General features: G+C 37.3%; 1 protein-coding gene across 1 annotated transcript in view; it reads right to left on the bottom strand.

Moving 5' to 3' along the window:
- The window catches only part of trappc10 (trafficking protein particle complex subunit 10), a 62,543-nt gene extending 45,200 nt beyond the window's left edge, over window positions 1-17,343 (bottom strand). Inside the window, exons 1-3 of the mRNA XM_079563358.1 lie at window positions 17,176-17,343; window positions 4,701-4,782; window positions 4,441-4,576 (exon numbers count right to left, since the gene is read on the bottom strand). Of these exons, the coding sequence (XP_079419484.1) occupies window positions 4,441-4,576; window positions 4,701-4,782; window positions 17,176-17,236 (279 nt within the window). The 5' untranslated portion in view covers window positions 17,237-17,343. The remainder of the gene's footprint in view (window positions 1-4,440; window positions 4,577-4,700; window positions 4,783-17,175) is intronic.
- Between the last annotated feature and the right edge of the window lie 2,311 nt (window positions 17,344-19,654).

Genomic DNA, 19,654 nt, shown 5'->3' with positions numbered 1-19,654 from the left:
GTGGGGCTGTGGCCGTGAAATGAGTTGTTTGTGCCGCTGGTTTAACAGAGAAGTGAAAAAAGGAGGCGCGGTGGTGTTTCTCTGTCTTTATATCACTCTGTCATTCACATTTGTGTCGGTAAAATCACCCACGTTTCTCCCGTGCGTCCAAAATCAAACATGTTTGATTTCCTACGACTGGAGTCTCGTCGCGTCTTTCTACCGCCCCACACTACACGACCCCCCCACACGACACGACCCCCCCACACTACACGACCCCCCCACACTACACGACCCCCCCCACACTACACGACCCGACTGTGTGACCGCCTTCGACTAGACGCGACTCGATTAGACTCGGCACGACTGAGAATTAGAGCGAAATCGGGCATAAAAGTCGTGTAGTGTGAGCTGACCTTTAGTGTCAAAGTATCTGCACATTCGTTCATCAACATGCTCTCTGCGCTCATTGGATTGATTGGATTGAAAACTGTATCCAAACGAGTTCCGCACACTGGATATTTGTTTTTGTTCTGCACACAGAGATGGAGCCGCCTGGAAAACTCATGACTCATGTTTGCGAACTTCCTTAAACGCATCACGTGCTGCCAGAGCCGCGCTTCCTGTTCGCTCTTCTGTTTCCCAAATACCGCCTGAAAAACTCCCATCAGCAAAATGAACGAGGCCGTTATAGATTAGGCAACATCTGAGAGAGAGAGAGTGAGAGAGAGAGAGAGAGAGTGAGAGAGAAAGAGAGAAAGAAAAAGAAAGAAAGAAGAAAAAAAAAGAAAAGAAAGAAAGAAAGAAAAAAAAAAGAAAAAGAAAAAAACAGAAAAAAAATAGAAAAAAAGAAAGACAGAAAGAAAAAAAGAAAGAAAAGAAGAAAAAAAGAGAAGAAAAAAAAAGGAAAAAAGAAAAAAGACAAGAAAGAAAGAAAGAAAGAAAAAAGAAAGAAGAAAAAAAGAGAAGAAAAAAAAGAAAAAAGAAAGAAAAAAATAGAAAACAAAGAAAGAAAAAAAAAGGAAAAAAGAAAAAAAGACAAGAAAGAAAGAAACAAAAAGAAAGAAAGAAACAAAAAAAGAAAGAAGAAAGAAAGAAAGAAAGAAACAAAAAAAGAAAGAAGAAAGAAAGAAAGAAAGAAAGAAAGAAACAAAAAAAGAAAGAAAGAAAGAAAGAAAGAAAGAAAGAAAGAAAGAAAGAAAGAAACAAAAAAAGAAAGAAAGAAAGAAAGAAAGAAAGAAAGAAAGAAAGAAAGAAAGAAAGAAAGAAAGAAAGAAAGAAAGAAAGAAAGAAAGAAAGAAAGAAAGAAAGAAAGAAAGAAAGAAAGCTGCAGTTGAGGCTTCTGCATCGTGTGAGAGAAATGCCCTCGTGTGAACCGTCTGCATCTGTGTTTGTCTTGTGATGTGTTTGCCTTGTTAGTTCTATCTGCAACGTAAACAAACTCCACCAATTCAGTCACTTCTTACTTCTGTCCTCGGCAGTTGAAGTGTCGAACGTTTCGCCTCTCATCCAAAAGGCTTCGTCAGCCACACTGAGGTCTAGCTCAGCCTGCAGCCCAGAGAAGGACCACAGGGAGGAGTTCAGCTTTGCTTAGTCCCCGAGCGAAACCTTTCGGATGAGACACTTCAACGACCGAGTACAGGAGACGACTCGAGAACCTTCACTGAAGATTGACAACACCTGTACGACTGAGAGCCTACACAGAGATACAAGAATTTTGACAGAGGGCCTCATTTCCTTGTTATCCAGAGTGTTGTTGATTTCTGGAGATTTTAATTCATGCAGTGAGTTTAGTGTTGCTAGGCTAGTGCTAGGCTAGCGCATGTCTATGGTAACTAGTAGCCTGCATTAAAAACAGTCTGACCCAAGCACAGTGCACCTGAGGCAAATCCCTTAAAACACCAGAATCATTTTTGAAATATAACCATTTGGCATCTAAAAGAACTTGAGCAGCATCAGCTTCTTTAAAAACTCATAACTCCGCACAGGAATGGACTAGAGACTTTTTTTGTACATACTCTGGAATTTGTGCTCTACAGGGCAGGGGCCGGATTAAATCATCTTGCGGGTCTGATCCGGCCCACGGGCCGTATGTTTGACACCCCTGGCTTATACAATTCTAAAACTGCTCACATTTCAGCTTCATGCAGCAACAAGATACAAATCTACAAGAGGCACAAAGGCTTAGTTTTTAATCATTCCCTAATAAATGTGGTGCTCTCTCACTCCTTCCTACTCCAGCCTCATGAAAGCATTTTCCAAACCACAAGCAGCAAAACACTGCATATTTAATTTATTTATCATCACGTTGGGAGATGCAGCTCAGCTCCTCTTCTGTGTCTCTTCATCTCTGTCAAGATGAACTGAATTTAAATAATATTAAGGGACAGAATTTATCCTGGAGCTCCAACAGCGGGGACTCTCCAGGGGCCTGGTGCACTTGGGTGCCTTAATATGTTACATAACAAGTTCAGAACATTTAGTAGAGCTAAAGGTTTGTGCACAGTCTTATAAAAGCAACAGCACTGGAGGAAGAACACAGCTTCCTTCCAAAGTTCAACAGCAATTGTCGTCATCTGCAGGTTTAAACAACCACAACACAGATAGGACGTAATCCTTGGTCTGTTTTAGGGATGCACGGATACCACTTTTTCTAAAACCGATACGAGTACTTGGATTTAAGTACTCGCCGATACCGAATACCGATACGAGTACAAGGCATTTTCTTCAACGTTCTTACTTTTTTCACAGCAGATTGGTTTGTAATTAGTAAATTTACTCATATACATTTCCTTAAGTAAAGTCGGCGACACATTTAAGAGCAGTTATATTAGAATTGTGCTGATGCCATTTATTTATTTATTTTATTTTTATGTCTCTGTCCATCATAGACAGAAAAGCCCATGTCCTAAAGCTCCCAGTGCCTGAGCTTTATTCATTTATGTGTTTTTATTTAACAATAGTATTGAGATGTTCCTTAAATGGTCTCTTTTCGTCTTTTCTTCAGCTCCTGTAGATTTTCTCGTGTGTTTGTAGTAACTTAGCGAGAAGCTACAGCGTTTTCATTGTTCTGCTGCAGCTCATTTTCCCTCAATATAAACATGCTGTATGTCTTTAATCTGGATTTTCTGAGGACTTTTTAGTCGCTGGGTTAGTTTTTCAGATGAATAAACCCCTGGCCTTAAAACGGCGTCAGAATGGCCAAAACTGCGCTAGCCGCGAGTTAGCGACGTTAGCCTGAACAACATTAAGCTCTGGTTAAATCCAGCTCAGACTCTGGTTTAGAGAGCGCAGTCTGTAATAAAGTCAGCTCTATGTGGATTATTGGATTTACACTAAACTATTCTCCAGTTTGTTGCTTCTTCTCTCCTCAGCTGAGAGGTTTCTGGTATCGGTTTCTGGTATCGGGACCTCATGAATGAGTACGAGTATGTGGTATCAGTATCGGTGCATCCCTGGTCTGTTTACCCGTTTCAATCAAGTAATCTTAGGGTTATGAATATTACAGGCCTGAGTGATCTTCTGACGGCCTCCCTCTCCGGACGATGCGCTTATTATGTTACGTTCGAGATTGAGGAAAAAGACGCGGCCGGTCTAGTAGGGCTGTGCAATTAATCGAAATTCGATTACGATTTCGATTACAACAGTAAACGATTACAAAATTAGAATAATCGCAAAAAATCGATTATAATTTTTTTTTTTATTATTATTTATTATTATTATTTATTTTATTTATTTTTTCTAATTTTTAATTTTGGGATTTTTGTCATTTTTTTGCTGGATTTTTGTCATTTTTTTGCTGGATTTTTGTCATTTTTTTGCTAGATTTTTGTCATTTTTTTATGGATTTTTGTCTTTTTTTTTATGGATTTTTGTCATTTTTTGCTGGATTTTTGTCATTTTTTTGCTGGATTTTTGTCTTTTTTTTTTGCTGGATTTTTGTCACTTTTTTGCTGGATTTTTGTCATTTCTTTGCTGGATTTTTGTCATTTTTTTGCTAGATTTTTGTCATTTTTTTTATGGATTTTTGTCTTTTTTTTTAATGGATTTTTGTCATTTTTTGCTGGATTTTTGTCATTTTTTTGCTGGATTTTTGTCTTTTTTTTTTGCTGGATTTTTGTCACTTTTTTGCTGGATTTTTGCCACTTTTTTGCTGGATTTTTGTCACTTTTTTGCTGGATTTTTGTCACTTTTTTGCTGGATTTTTGTCACTTTTTTGCTGGATTTTTGTCACTTTTTTTGATGGATTTTTGTCATTTTTGTGATTTTTTTAAAGACAACAAATAATCGTTTGAATAATCGTGATTTCAATTATGACAAAAATAATCGTGATTATTATTTTTTCAATAATCGAGCAGCCCTACGGTCTAGGAATCAAACCCGAGTCTATCTTACAGCTACAGCCACACATCCCCATCGTAATCCCGCAGAACGACATGGATTGCAGAGCTTTGTCCTTACGCAGCAGTCGGTCCAGTAGATGTGCAGGAAGGGGAAGGTGAGCAGAGCCTTGTTTCCCTCTTTCGGAAGCAGCTCCTCTTTAAACTGCACAAAGTTCGCCTCCAGGTGGATCATTTTCGGGGCGCGGCCGTAAGTCCTGCAGAGAGAAAAACATCAAAAAAGATATTTACTCACATAGAACTCGGCTTCTGCAGTTGGAGGCATGAATGTGAACGACATCATTAAAGATCTATTCCCAAACAGAAGATGCGGGCGCTCACCTCCTCCACTCCATGGGCTCTCGGGGAAGCTGCTGGGCCAGTGTGGTGTAGAGCGAGGTAAACAGAGCCTGGTCTCCAGCACCTGACGGAGAGCACAGAGGGACAAACAGGACAATGAGTCACGGCCGAATCCAAGACAGCTTTTCTCTGACAGTAGCATGAGCGATCCGGGTGTTCCTGCAACTCGATAAGAGCGATTTTGTTGCTGATGAAGCTTCTACGTCTGGAGGCGACACTTAACACTGAAAATACCCAGATGACAGCTTGTATGGTTTACACAGGCGGGCGGCAGGGAGATAAGTTTAAGCTCAGCCAAACAAACTTGCGTAAGAAATACTGGAAACTTGGATTTAAAGCCTTCATTTTGGGACAGTGCTTTTTAATGCCCCGCGGAAATCCCTGCTTAAAAGGAACACGCCACCATTTTTAAATACTGAGATATGTTCTTACCTGAGCTTTAGACGAGTTCATGTGTACCCGTCTGGTGTTTGTCTCTCTAAAATCCTGCACTGCCACTCAAAAAGTTGTCATACATGAGCTTAATATAGCGACTGCAGTTACGTGCAAGACCTGAGGTGGCAGTAGTGAGTAGGGCTGCAACTAACGATTATTTTGGTAATCGATTAATCTACCGAATATTTTTACGATTAATCACACATAATTTTAATCACATAATGCTATAGTGGCATCACTTGAGGAGTGTTGATGGAGTAAACTTAAAGTGAGTGTTTTTGCAGGCTCTTAGTGCCAATTCTGCTTTATGACTGGATGAGACACAGACAGATATTCAAGAAATGTTCAATGTACAAAACACTAAAGACCCTAACTTGTAAAACAAAGTAGGTTTCCATCAAAAATATAAATCTAATGTCATTTTTGCTCTTTTTAAGTCTGTGTTTACTAGAAAATGATTAATCGATTAGTAAAATAGTTGACAACTATTTCAATAATCGATTAGTTGTCGATTAATCTACTCGTTGTTTCAGCCCTAGTAGTGAGCATAAAATGACCAACTTGCATCTGGTCTAGTCTAGTTAGAAGCGACCGAGCTCTTCCACTTTTTCCCCTATTTAAATATGGTTAAGTGAGTAGTTACACGATCCAAGTACAGTCACGCAAAATTAAACATGTCGAACACGTCACAGTAATATCTTCACTCCAGTAGAACTATAGTAGGAGTAGTACTTTGTAGGTACATAATGTAATAGGTTAGGTTTAGAGTTAGAATTATGTCTTATTACATGAAGTACCTACAAACTACAAATACATATTATTCCATTGTGTATCTAACCCATAGGTACAACTTATTACACAGCGTTACAGAGCACATTACATTGTACTAAATTTAGTTTACAATGTATCGAGGGTACTGTAAAATAAAGTGCTACAGAAATGTGTATGTTATCTGTAATTAAAGGCACACCGCGTAACTTTTTGGACTATACTGTTCATCTATGACAAACTCCTAATGACCAGCTTGACATAGAAAAAGCTATTTCTGCAGTGGGTAATCAAAGAATGGATTTGGATGAGGACCTAACACTTAACAATCTCAAATTCTGCTGAGTTTAGTCACATCTCCATGGAGTCGAGCTGGAGACGAACCCACTCCTGGTAAAGTCACATTCATGTCTAAGGAGAGCTGAGCCGCTCACAGCAAAAGCACATGTTTGTTTGTATGAGGAAAATATCTGTCATATAATAAATGCTTGTATTTCAATTCTATTTTTGGGGTAAAATCCTACGCGGTTAAAGAGGGAAACCGTGGAAGAGCTTGATCGCTTCTAACTTCACCCCCTTTGCTCCCATAGAGGAGAGGCTAAATGCTAACGACACCTTTGGTCTTTTTGTGCAACTGAGCAACCACGTAAAGACCAGACAGGTACGCATCAACTCGTCTAAGCTCAGGTAAGAACATATCTCAGACAGTATGGAAAAACGGTGGCCTGTTCCTTTAAGAACTTTTGTCTATAATGGAAAACTCCTGTACGAACGAGAGCTCACTCAAGCATTAGTTCTGATAAACTGAGAGACAAAGAGACTTCCAAAGAAACAAGAGCATAAAATCAAGCGCTACTTCAATAAAATACTTCTTAGATTCTACATTTTTGAGCCATGATTCATGATTTCCATGAGCACAGTTTCACTTTAGCTTTTATCTAGACACAAACACAGCTGCACATGTTTCTTTTGGGACTCTTCCGTTTGCGACGTTATGCAAAAAACATGAAACTAGATAAGATTCGCTCTGCACACTGGGATCACTTAACCTGCTGCCATCACTGTAAGAAACACTTTGTCTTTTAAAGCTCATAATCCTATTAAAGCTCCATGATTTTACAACCCTAAAACTTTAAAAAGGCTGACAAAAACACTTAATGCCACAGGAACCAAGTCTAAAGCTTAAAACAAAATGAAGGTAAATCTTTGTCCTTGTCATGCAGTTTTAAAGCCCTGGTTAAAGAATGAGAAAAATGGCGTGTGGACACATTTCTGTTCACTGTAGCGATGATAAAACTGCAGCTGTAAAAGTGAAGTGGACCTCGGCTGAACCGCGTCTGTGTGTCTCCCACTGGGTGAGCCGTTCACTCGTTATATTTACAGATAAACAATGTCTGCCTGTTACAGAGAAGCAGCAACGTTACGACTGCCAAGGGGGTCGCGAGACAAATTTGGGGGGTCGCCAGATAATTTAGATAAAATAGCCATATTTTCATTAGCATGTAATCTGATATATTATTATTATATATTATTTGTTTGTAGTTTGATGAATTTCATTTTAGCCAAAAAAGTGACGAAAAATGACCAAAAAATGACAAAAATGTGACAAAAAAAATGACAAAAAATGACAAAAATGTGACCAAAAAAATTGACAAAAAATGACAAAAATGTGACCAAAAAAATGACAAAAAATGACAAAAATGTGACCAAAAAAATGACAAAAAAATGACAAAAATGTGACAAAAAAATGACAAAAATGTGACAAAAAATGACCAAAATATGACCAAAAAATGACCAAAATGTAACAAAAAAATGACAAAAATATGACAAAAAAATGACAAAAATATGACAAAAAAATGACAAAAATGTGACAAAAAAATGACAAAAATTTGACAAAAAAATGACCAAAATGTAACCAAAAAATGACAAAAAAATGACAAAAATATGACAAAAAAATGACAAAAAAATGACAAAAATGTGACAAAAATGACAAAAAAATGACAAAAATGTGACCAAAAAATGACAAAAATATGACAAAAAAATAACAAAAATGTGACAAAAAAATGACAAAAATGTGACCAAAAAGTGACCAAAATGTGAAAAAAAAATGACAAAAAAATGACAAAAATATGACAAAAAAATGACAAAAATGTGACAAAAAAATGACAAAAATGTGACAAAAATGTGACAAAAAAATGACAAAAATGTGACAAAAAAATGACAAAAAAATGACAAAAATGTGACAAAAATGTGACAAAAAAATGACAAAAAGTATCTTTTGCTTCAGGCGGGAGTTCAGAGGTTAAGGTAAATCTTTGTCCTTGTCATGCAGTTTAAAATCCCTGGTTAAAGAATGAGAAAAATGGCGTCTGTGGACACATTTCTGTTCACTGTAGCGATGATAAAACTACAGCTGTAAAAGAGAAGTGGACCTCGGCTGAACCGCGTCTCCCGCTGGGTGAGCCGTTCACTCGTTATATTTACAGATAAACAATGTCTGCCTGTTACAATTCAGAAGCAGCAGCAATGTTACGACTGTCACGATGGGTCTGAATGAGCGGCTTTGAGCTGGTGAGAGACACTGATCTAAAGTGTGTCAACATAATACAGGCACTTTTATTAGAGTTTGGTTTAATTACTTGCTTTGTTCTGAGGCAAGAGCTTATTTTCAGAGTTCGGGCTGGGCTTTCCACTTTTAATCCCCATTTTATTTATTCATGTATTTACATTTTAGGGCTGCAACCAGTGTTCATTTTAGTCAAAGTGATATTCTTTCCGACTAAAATTGGACTAAAACTAAATTAAAAGTTTCTCATGAGACTAAAACTGTGACTAAAATGTCCAGATATTTTAGTCGACTAAAATCAGACTAAATAAAAATGAAAAGGAGAGACTAAAATCATCCAAACTTCTATTTACCGTCTGAAAGAGCCTCAGATTAGGGCTGTGCAATTAATCGAAATTCGATTACGATCTCGATTACAACAGTAAACGATTACAAAATTAGCATAATCGAATTATAATTTTTTTTTTTCAATTTTTTTTTTCCACATTTTTTTCCCTTATTTTTACTTTTTGGATTTTTGTCACTTTTCTTCTTCTTTTTTTTTTTCATTTTTTGCTGGGTTTTTTTAGTCTTTTTTGCTGGATTTTTGTCACTTTTTTTAATGGATTTTTGTTTTTTTTTGCTGGATTTTTGTAATTTTTTTGATGGATTTTTGTAATTTTTTTGATGGATTTTTGTTACTTTTTTGATGGATTTTTGTAATTTTTTTGATGGATTTTTGATGGATTTTTGTAATTTTTTTGATGGATTTTTGTAATTTTTTTGATGGATTTTTGTTACTTTTTTGATGGATTTTTGTCACTTTTTTTAATGGATTTTTGTCTTTTTTTGATGGATTTTTGTAATTTTTTTGATGGATTTTTGTAATTTTTTTGATGGATTTTTGTTACTTTTTTGCTGGATTTTTGTCACTTTTTTTAATGGATTTTTGTCTTTTTTTGATGGATTTTTGTAATTTTTTTGATGGATTTTTGTAATTTTTTTGATGGATTTTTGTTACTTTTTTGATGGATTTTTTCAAAAGGCAACAAATAATCGTTTGAATAATTGTGATTTCAATTATGACAAAAATAATCGGGATTATTATTTTTTCAATAATCGAGCAGCCCTACCTCAGATCATGTAAATTCTCTGTTAAAGGATCAGCTCTGAGCTTTGTTCATGTGGAGCAGCTCCATGAAGCAGAGGAACAACATTAAATATGATTATGATGAATATTATCAATGCAAAGTCCACTCAATTAGTCTTAAATTTAGTCGACTAAAACTAGACTAAAATTGAATTACATTTTTGTCGAAAGACTAAAAGTAAATTAAAACATGTTGTCAAAATTAACACTGGCTGCAACTAATGATTATTTTGTCATCGATTAATCTATCGGATATTTTTTACGATTAATCGATTAATCGCTTGGCTGTGAATGGTGTAGGAAAATTGGATTAAAAAAAAAAAAATCACATAAAGCTAAAGTGGCGCCGCTTGAGGACATGTTGATGGAGGAAACTTAAAGTAAATGTTTGTTGGAGGCTCTTGCCGTTAATTCTGCTTCTGATTGGACGAGACACAGACGGATATTTGTGAAATAGTTCGAATAGTTCGAAATCCGCGCAGTAATCTTCACTTTACTGTGCGGATGCCAAACTACTCCTGGTATTATTACGCCTTACAATATAGTTCCCCCTTTTATCCGCCTAGAAAATCCACATTGTTTAATTGTGTGTAATTATACTTTGTAGTGGAACACTTCACGTAACCATATTTAAATAGGGAAAACGTGGAAGAGCTTGGTAGCTTCTATCTTGACCTGTTTTGGAGCTATAGAGGAGAGAGGGAGAGGCTAAATGCTAACGCCGTCTGCGCTGTGTTTACGTGACTGAAGATCAGACAGGTCCTAAAGAACTCGTCAAAGCTCAGGTAAGAACATATCTCAGGATGGAAAAACGGTGGCCTGTTCCTTTACGGTTAACATGTTACTGATCATAATAGGGCTGTGCAATTAATCGAAATTCGATTACAACAGTAAACAATTACAAAATTAGCATAATCGCAAAAAAAACATACTTTTTTTTTTCTAATTTTTTTTTTTCACATTTTTTATTTCTAATTTTTAATTTTGGGATTTTTGTCACTTTTTTTGATGGATTTTTGTCTTTTTTCTGCTGGATTTTTGTGACTTTTTTGCTGGATTTTTGTGACTTTTTTGCTGGATTTTTGTGACTTTTTTGCTGGATTTTTGTCTTTTTTCTGCTGGATTTTTGTCACTTTTTTGCTGGATTTTTGTGACTTTTTTGATGGATTTTTGTCTTTTTTTTTATGGATTTTTTGTCTTTTTTCTGCTGGATTTTTGTCTTTTTATATGGATTTTTGTCACTTTTTTGATGGATTTTTGTCTTTTTTCTGCTGGATTTTTGTCTTTTTTTATGGATTTTTGTCACTTTTTTAATGGATTTTTGTCTTTTTTTTATGGATTTTTGTCACTTTTTTGATGGATTTTTGTCACTTTTTTGATGGATTTTTGTCACTTTTTTGATGGATTTTTGTCACTTTTTTGATGGATTTTTGTCACTTTTTTGATGTATTTTTGTCACTTTTTTGATGGATTTTTGTCACTTTTTTGATGGATTTTTGTCTTTTTTCAGCTGGATTTTTGTCACTTTTTTGATGGATTTTTGTCTTTTTTTGATGGATTTTTGTCTTTTTTTGATGGATTTTTGTCACTTTTTTGATGGATTTTTTTAAAGGCAACAAATAATCGTTTGAATAATCGTGATTTCAATTATGACAAAAATAATCGTGATTATTATTTTTTCAATAATCGAGCAGCCCTAGATCATAATTTCTTACTGCATCGCAATGACTATTAGATCGTGACAAAGGTGGATCGTCCCAGCCCTAATATACAGATACACAAATAACAGTAAAATGTTTTATTCCTGAGCTCCTGTGCAAAAGCTTGAAAGTGAAACCTCCCGTCGGTGCTGCTGACGCCGGTGCCGCTCGGTGCTGACGACCCAGGATTCGTCCTCAAATCAATGGGTCTAGAATAGATCAAATTCACACATCTTCATCATGTTTTTTTGTCTTGTTCAAAGGTCGCAGAGGTGGTGGTCAAAGTACTTCATTTCATTAAGTAAAAGTACAGACACTAATGTTTAAAACCAGTTAAAGTTGCTCTGGCAAAGTGAAAGAACAGAACTATTTGGTGGAATATACTTTAGTATTCAGCTTAAAGTACAAATCTGTTTAAATAAGTGCTAAGAAAAGCCTCTAAACGCAAACATTGCACCTTCATCCTCTGTGCAGCAACTAGGGCTGTGCAATTAATCGAAATTCGATTACGATTTCGATTACAACAGTAAACGATTGCAAAATTAGCATAATCGCAAAAAATCGATTATAATTTTTTTTTTCAAATTTATTTTTTATTTTTTCAAAAAAAAAAAAAAATTCACATTTTTTTTCACATTTTTTCTTCTAATTTTTAATTTTTGTCTTTTTTTTGATGGATTTTTGTCACTTTTTTGATGATTTTTTGTCTTTTTTCTGCTGGATTTTTTGTCTTTTTCCTGCTGGATTTTTGTCTTTTTTCTGCTGGATTTTTGTCTTTTTTTGATGGATTTTTGTCATTTTTTTGATGGATTTTTGTCACTTTTTTGATGGATTTTTGTCACTTTTTTGATGGATTTTTGTCATTTTTTTGATGGATTTTTGTCACTTTTTGATGGATTTTTTTAAAGGCAAAAAAATAATAGTTTGAATAATCGTGATTTCAATTATGACAAAAATAATCGTGATTATTATTTTTTCAATAATCGAGCAGCCCTAGCAGCAACACGACAAAACTTCATTCTTGTGACATCTGGATTGTGGATTTTAAATTTTCAAATGCAGTGGAGTAAAAGCAGAGAGAAGTCAACAAAAATAAAGTACACATGCTCAAAAACTCTACAGTACTTCAGTATTTACTTTGTTATCGACCACCTCTGGTCAAGGGCGGATGGAATTACTGCATTTTGAGGCACTTCATGATCTTTATGATGAAAAGCACAAATAAACTCAATACCTACAAGTTGCAGGCCTGAAATTGACACAGACACATTGTTGGATACTTTGGTCAATCTCAACTAGGGCTGAACGATTCTGCCTAAAATCAATATTGCGATTTCGATTTTATTGCGATTTTCCGCTAATAACTTTTTGTTGCAATACAATTAAATATTGACAACTGATTTAATAAAGTATTACTCACTCTTAAGTCCTTTATAATCACATGAAGATAATTCCAAATAGTCCACATAGTCATTTAGCCGACATCATTTCCAATAAGCTTATAATGAATTATTTTTTTTGTTAATAGCTTAAATAAGTTCTTGCTATTTGCTCTTGTGTTTTAGTCAGTGGTTGTGAGATAAGTTCTGATCTTTATCCAAAACATTCCCAAACATAAGCCTTGAAAAGTGAGTCGCAAAGGACTCTGAACATCAGCTCAGGCTCAGCTTCATCTGTGGAGCCGAGACGTGTGAATCCAGAGGAAAGTTTCTGTGATCAGAGCATCAGAGCGTGTAGCGCTGCAGCTAACGCGATGCTAACGGAGGAAACAGCAATAGTCCTGAGCGCTGCAGCTAACGCAATGCTAACGGAGGAAACAGCAATAGTCCTGAGCGCTGCAGCTAACGCGATGCTAATGCAGGAAACAGCAATAGTCCTGAGCGCTGCAGCTAACGCAATGCTAACGGAGGAAACAGCAATAGTCCTGAGCGCTGCAGCTAACGCAATGCTAACGGAGGAAACAGCAATAGTCCTGAGCGCTGCAGCTAACGCGATGCTAACAGAGGAAACAGCAATAGTCCTGAGCGCTGCAGCTAACGCGATGCTAACGGAGGAAACAGCAATAGTCCTTAGCGCTACAGCTAACGCAATGCTAACGGAGGAAACAGCAATAGTCCTGAGCGCTGCAGCTAACGCCATGCTAACGGAGGAAACAGTAATAGTCCTGAGCGCTGCAGCTAACGCGATGCTAACGGAGGAAACAGCAATAGTCCTGAGCGCTGCAGCTAACGCCATGCTAACGGAGGAAACAGCAATAGTCCTGAGCGCTGCAGCTAACGCAATGCTAACAGAGGACACAGCAATAGTCCTGAGCGCTGCAGCTAACGCGATGCTAACAGAGGAAACAGCAATAGTCCTGAGCGCTGCAGCTAACGCGATGCTAACAGAGGAAACAGCAATAGTCCTGAGCGCTGCAGCTAACGCGATGCTAACAGAGGAAACAGCAATAGTCCTGAGCGCTGCAGCTAACGCGATGCTAACGGAGGAAACAGCAATAGTCCTGAGCGCTGCAGCTAACGCGATGCTAACGGAGGAAACAGCAATAGTCCTGAGCGCTGCAGCTAACGCGATGCTAACGGAGGAAACAGCAATAGTCCTGAGCGGTGGCTGCTTTATACACGCTGATATTTTCACATCCACGAGCTACCGCACACCTTAAGTAGACGGAGAAGTAAACAAAAGCGGTGGCGTCTCTCGGCGCTACATCAGCGGCATCAGCTGCATGGGCCGAAATCGCGTGCTTCTGCGAGTTCGAAATCGCGTTGTGTAATATCGCAATAAAATCGCAAATGAGATTAATCGTTCAGCCCTAATCTCAATGATCGTCATGGGACTTTATAATCGACGGGTTTACAGCCATTTCTCTGGCACCGAGTTTGGGAGTTTGGACGAGACAATCAAGACTTTTGTGCCATAAATGAGTCTGAAAGTTTTTGTTTGAGCTGAGGCTTGAATAAAAGATGGATCTAATTTCACGAATCAACAAGATTTCTTTGTCTTGCAAAAGAGGCGGCACGGTAGCGGAGCGATTAGCGCCTCCGCTTCACAGCCAGAAGGTCCCGGGTTCGATTCCCACCAGGACGGGGCCTTTCCATGTGGGGTTTGCATGTTCTCCCCGTGTCTGCGTAGGTTTCCTCCAGGTACTCCGGTTTCCCCTAAAGGCAGGTGAATCCTCCAGCCAGGTGATTCTGACCACCTGCCTTATGGAGACGGGTCCTTGGGCGCGGCACTGCCGTCGACCACTGCCCCGACATCACTGCTACATCGAAGGGTTAAATGCAGAGGACACATTTCCCTAATAAAGCATGTCTGTGTCAGGTATTGAAGTCAATGAAGGTATTTGAGTCGTCTTCTGAACTCAGTCGGAGTCTTGAACGTTTCGCTTCTCATTCAAAAGGCTTCGTCAGCGAACTGAGGCTCCGTTCAGCCCGCAGTCTAGATAAAGTATGCTAGTAAACTATGGCAGAGGATTTACATGATCTGAGGCTCTTTCAGACGGTCAATAGAAGTTTGGATGATTTTAGTCTCTCCTTTTCATTTTTATTTAGTCTGATTTTAGTCGACTAAAATATCTGGACATTTTAGTCACAGTTTTAGTCTCATGAGAAACTTTTAATTTAGTTTTAGTCCAATTTTAGTCACAAAAATATCACTTTGACGAAAATTAAGACTAAATATTTAAGTCGACTAAATTAACACTGGTTGGTAGAGTAGGTGGTCTCATGATCGTAAGGTTTGGGGGTTTAAATCCCTCCTCCTGAAGGTGCACACTGTCGGCACTTCACCCTAGTTGCCTCCAGTGTCTGCGTACACTGGTGCATGAACGAGAGAGTGAACGGGTGACTGGTTCCTACTGTAAAGCGCTTTGGGCCTGATGAAAGGTAGAAAAGCACTTTATAAGTTGAGTCCAATTATGTTCAGCCAAACCACAACTTATTACATTACATTTACATGATCAAATAGAGTAACTGCTCCTCTGAAAACTACGTGGAAGTGAAAGCATCTTTGTGAGAGACATCACAAGATACGGCCTCAAGAGAGAGACCGACCATGTTTTCACTGCCTCCTTTCACACTCAGCATCTGAAAAGTGAATCAAAGCAACTTTCTCTGCTCCACCACAGGCAGAGAGGCGGTTTACCACGTCACACTCACAGTCACCCAGGGGCGGACTGGCCATGTGTCCATTCTGGAAGAGCACAGAAGGGTCACCAGTCCCGCCTCAACCGAGCTTTACCCAAATCTAAAAGCTGAAAAGAAAAGCATCAAAATAGCGAGAAAAAGAGGATGAAAACATGATAAAAACACGGACAAAAAAACACAACAAAAAATGATAGAAAAAATAATGAAAAATGTGACAAAAATGTGACAAAAATGTGACAAAAATTCAACAAAAATGTGACAAAAATGTGACAAAAATTCAACAAAAATTTATCAAAAATTCAACAAAAATTCAACAAAAATTTAACAAAAATTCAACAAAAATGTGACAAAAATGCGACAAAAATTCAACAAAAATTCAAGAAAAATGTAACAAAAATTTAACAAAAATGTGACAAAAATTCAACAAAAATTCAACAAAAATGTGACAAAAATGTGACAAAAATTCAACAAAAATGTGACAAAAATGTGACAAAAATTCAACAAAAAATCAACAAAAATTCAACAAACATTCAACAAAAATGTGACAAAAATTCAACAAAAATGTGACAAAAATTCAACAAAAATGTGACGAAAAAATGACGACAAACAAGAGACGAAAAAACAACGAAAAAGCCACAAAAAAGTAATGAAAAAGCAGCAAAAAGCCACTAAAACATGACAAAAATGCAGCGACAACGTGACAAAAAGTTACCGCCACTTTTCCAGATTTTAGCTTTCAAATGAGGCGTTACAGTGTCGCTCTCCAGTCAAGAAGCCTTTAGATTTGGGTAAAGCCGAACTGGAGAAAATACTCTCGGTTAAGGCGGGGGGTCAGAGGTCAACATATGTCTTTGTGGAAGTGTCACATTTACACTAATTTGGACCAGGCTGACCAGAGTCCAGGGCTGTTTTTGAAGACACCAAACACATGACATTCACTGTAAGTGCAGCTCAAGATGAAACGCTACACTTAAGGGGTTGTCTGCAGAAACTTTCAACAACAAACCCTTGAAAGTTGTCCCTCTTGTTTGCTTCAGTGAGCAGGAAAACAAAGCACGCGCTCTCAGTAGTGATGTTGACAGCCGTGTTATCACCGGTGGCCTCCTCGCGCTTCACGGACTCTGCATGTTTGGAACAATTAGTCCAATACCAACCCCTGCACAGACATGTCACACGTGTCCACCGGCTATGTAGATGATTTCCTCCGAGCTGTGGCCGCTGAAAGAGGCACCTGTGTCCTATAAATGGAACCGGCGCTAAGTGGACACTGGCCCCTCATGCCCCGAGTCCTAAAATAAACCACTTAGGAAGACACCGGAAGAACGGCGAGCTAGCTGCTAACGTGCAAAACCTAGCAGGGAGCGGTGATAAAAACGGGTGAAAGGAGGTGCTTATCGACGCACAAGTGGAGAACATTCGCCCCCAAAACTGCAGCAGCATCTCGGTGTCTGAGCCCTGACGCCGAGTCCACCACGGCCCGCCAGTTAGAGAAGGGGAGATGCTAACAGGCTAGCGCTCGTATCATCCGTATCCCGGGGTCATACGGAGGGAAAAGCTTGTAAATAAACAAGCCTTGTCAAGTGTAAATGAACGGGAAGCGTGATTTCAAAGCGTCGCCCCCGAGCTCGTTATCGCCGGGCTAAGACAGCTAAGGGAAGCTAAAGGAAGCTAACGCTCAGAGCTAGCTGTCAGGGAGGAAAAATGCAGCACAACTCACACGTCACGATCGGTTTGTTCTCCATGGTGTATATGATCGGCTTTTCCTCTTGACACTCCATATGTGTTAGCGCAGGTAATCCATGAACGTGACATACAAACGCGGCGTTGATGTTAGTAAGTGCTTGTCTCTGCAGTTGTGTTGAATCGATGGGGCCTGTGTGTCCCCACTGCACTTCCGGGAAGTACGTCACCTGTGCGTCACAGAAGGTAAACCCCCTCGGACACTTTTTACGCCTCTCTGTATTTAAAATCTCTGTTTAAATTTAAAATCTCTATATTTTTTTTATCTTTTATTATTATTTCTTTGAGTTGATCTTTTTTTATTTTTTAAATAATTGCCTTAACCTCTTAATCCCGCCTGAACCGAGAGCATTTTCTCCAGTTCAGCTTTACCCGAATCCTGTAGGCCAGTGTAACACCTCATTTAAAAGCTAAGATCTACAAAACTATATTGATCTTTTTCCTCACATCATCAGATATTTTTTCATCACTTTTTCGATTTTTTTTGTCAGTTTTTTGTCAAATTATTCGCCTTTTTTTGTCAAATTTTTGTCAATTTTTTGTCAAATTTTTGTCCATTTTTGTCATTTTTTTGTCCATTTTTCGTCCATTTTTTCTCAAATTTTCGTGAAATTGTTCTCACTTTTTTGTCAAATATTTGTCACTTTTTTGTCAATTTTTTCTCAAATTTCCGTCAAATTTTTCGTCCAAAAAATTGACTTTTTTGTCAATTTTTTGTCACTTTTTCGTCCATTTTTTCTCAAATTTTCATCACATTTTTCTCACTTTTTTCTCAATTTTTTGTCAATTTTTCTCATTTTTTGTACATTTTTTGTCACTTTTTCGTCAAATTATTCGCATTTTTTTGTCAAATTTTTCTCATTTTTTGTCAATTTTTTCTCATTTTTTGTCAAATTTTTCTCAAACTTTCGTCAAATTTTTCTCACTTTTTTATCAAATTTTTCTCACTTTTATGTCCATTTTTTCTCAAATTTTCGTCAAGTTTTTCTCACTTTTTTATCAAATTTTTGTCAATTTTTCTCATTTTTTTTTTACATTTTTTGTCACTTTTTCGTCCAATCATTCACATTTTTTTCGTCAATGTTTTCTCACTTTTTTCACATTTTCATCCTTGTTTTCGTCTCAGTTTTGTTGCTATTTTCACACCTTTTTTCCAGAAGCTTTTGGATTGGGGTAAAGCCAAAATGGAGAAAATGTGCTCGGTTCAGGTGGGAGTTAAGGGGTTAATATTGAACTGTAATTTTCTTCTACTCAACTGAATGTGCCTTGACATGACATGCTGTGAACTGTTATGTGCCTTACAGTTTGTAATCGTTGAATTTAAAAAAAAAAAAAAAAAACACTTTTTTCACCTCTCTAAGTTATAAGCAGTGTTGATGTAGACGTGTAAATGAATGAAAGGGCAACAGTCATAATATGGCGAACTTGCTTTAATGATATATTGTAATAATACACAGAAATCTTTACAATTATAATACATTTAACCCTAGAACACTATCGCTCAAATTCATAACACCATCACTAACGCCGGGTGACTTTTACCTGAGATAATATAACCCGATAAAAAGTACTTCATCAAAATCTCATCAAAATCTTTCAAAATACGACAATACATGACAAATTTGAATCGTGTTCTTTTATATTAAACTGTCATAATAAAATGAAAGAAAAGCATCATGAGAGGACCAGATAAAAATTACTGGAAAATTAGGAGTTTGGGAACAAACAAATTCCTAAAAAATAAAATAATGAAGATGGAAACTTGGTTTTTGGTCGACATATTCCTGGGATATGTGAGACTTTTCTTTTACCATTAATTTTGCCCTTTTTGTGTCCTGTAGTTTACACCTAATGAAATAACGGCTTACACTTGTGTTGCCCTTTACAAGCCTGTGTGACCAAGTTTCTCTCTGTGGTGAACATGTTTTTAATGTTTTATAAGGTAATTAAAAACAGGCATTAAAGGGGCTAGAATGCAAGTAGGCCATTTTATACACGCTATACACCTCAGGTCATACGTGTAACTGCACCTTCTATATTAAAGAGGGGGTATTCTGCTTTTTTCAGTCCCATAGCACCAGTCTATATCACACGACAATGATGACAAACCTTCTGTTGGTCTGTAAATGCAGTAAATTAGAATAACTGCCTTGTATAAAATTGCTTTGTGTCACTTTTTCGCTGGATTTTTGTCTTTTTTTTCGCTGGATTTTTGTCACTTTTTCGCTGGATTTTTGTCTTTTTTTTTTGCTGGATTTTTATAATTTTTTGCTGCTCTTTTGTCACTTTTTTGTTGAGTTTTTGTCATTTTGGCGCTTTTTTTTGTTTTTGTCCTCATTTTCTTCTCGTTTTTATCGCTGTTTTAGATTTGGTGAATTTGAAGAACAGGAGAAAACATGTTGAGGTGGGAGTTAAGAGATTAAAGAGGGGGTTTTCTGCTTTTTCCAGTCCCATAG

This window comes from Gobius niger (assembly GCF_951799975.1).
Source record: "Gobius niger genome assembly, chromosome: 9".
Lineage (NCBI taxonomy): Eukaryota > Metazoa > Chordata > Actinopteri > Gobiiformes > Gobiidae > Gobius > Gobius niger.
Note: the sequence above shows the minus strand (reverse complement) of the source record. Positions and strands in the feature narration are given on the sequence as shown.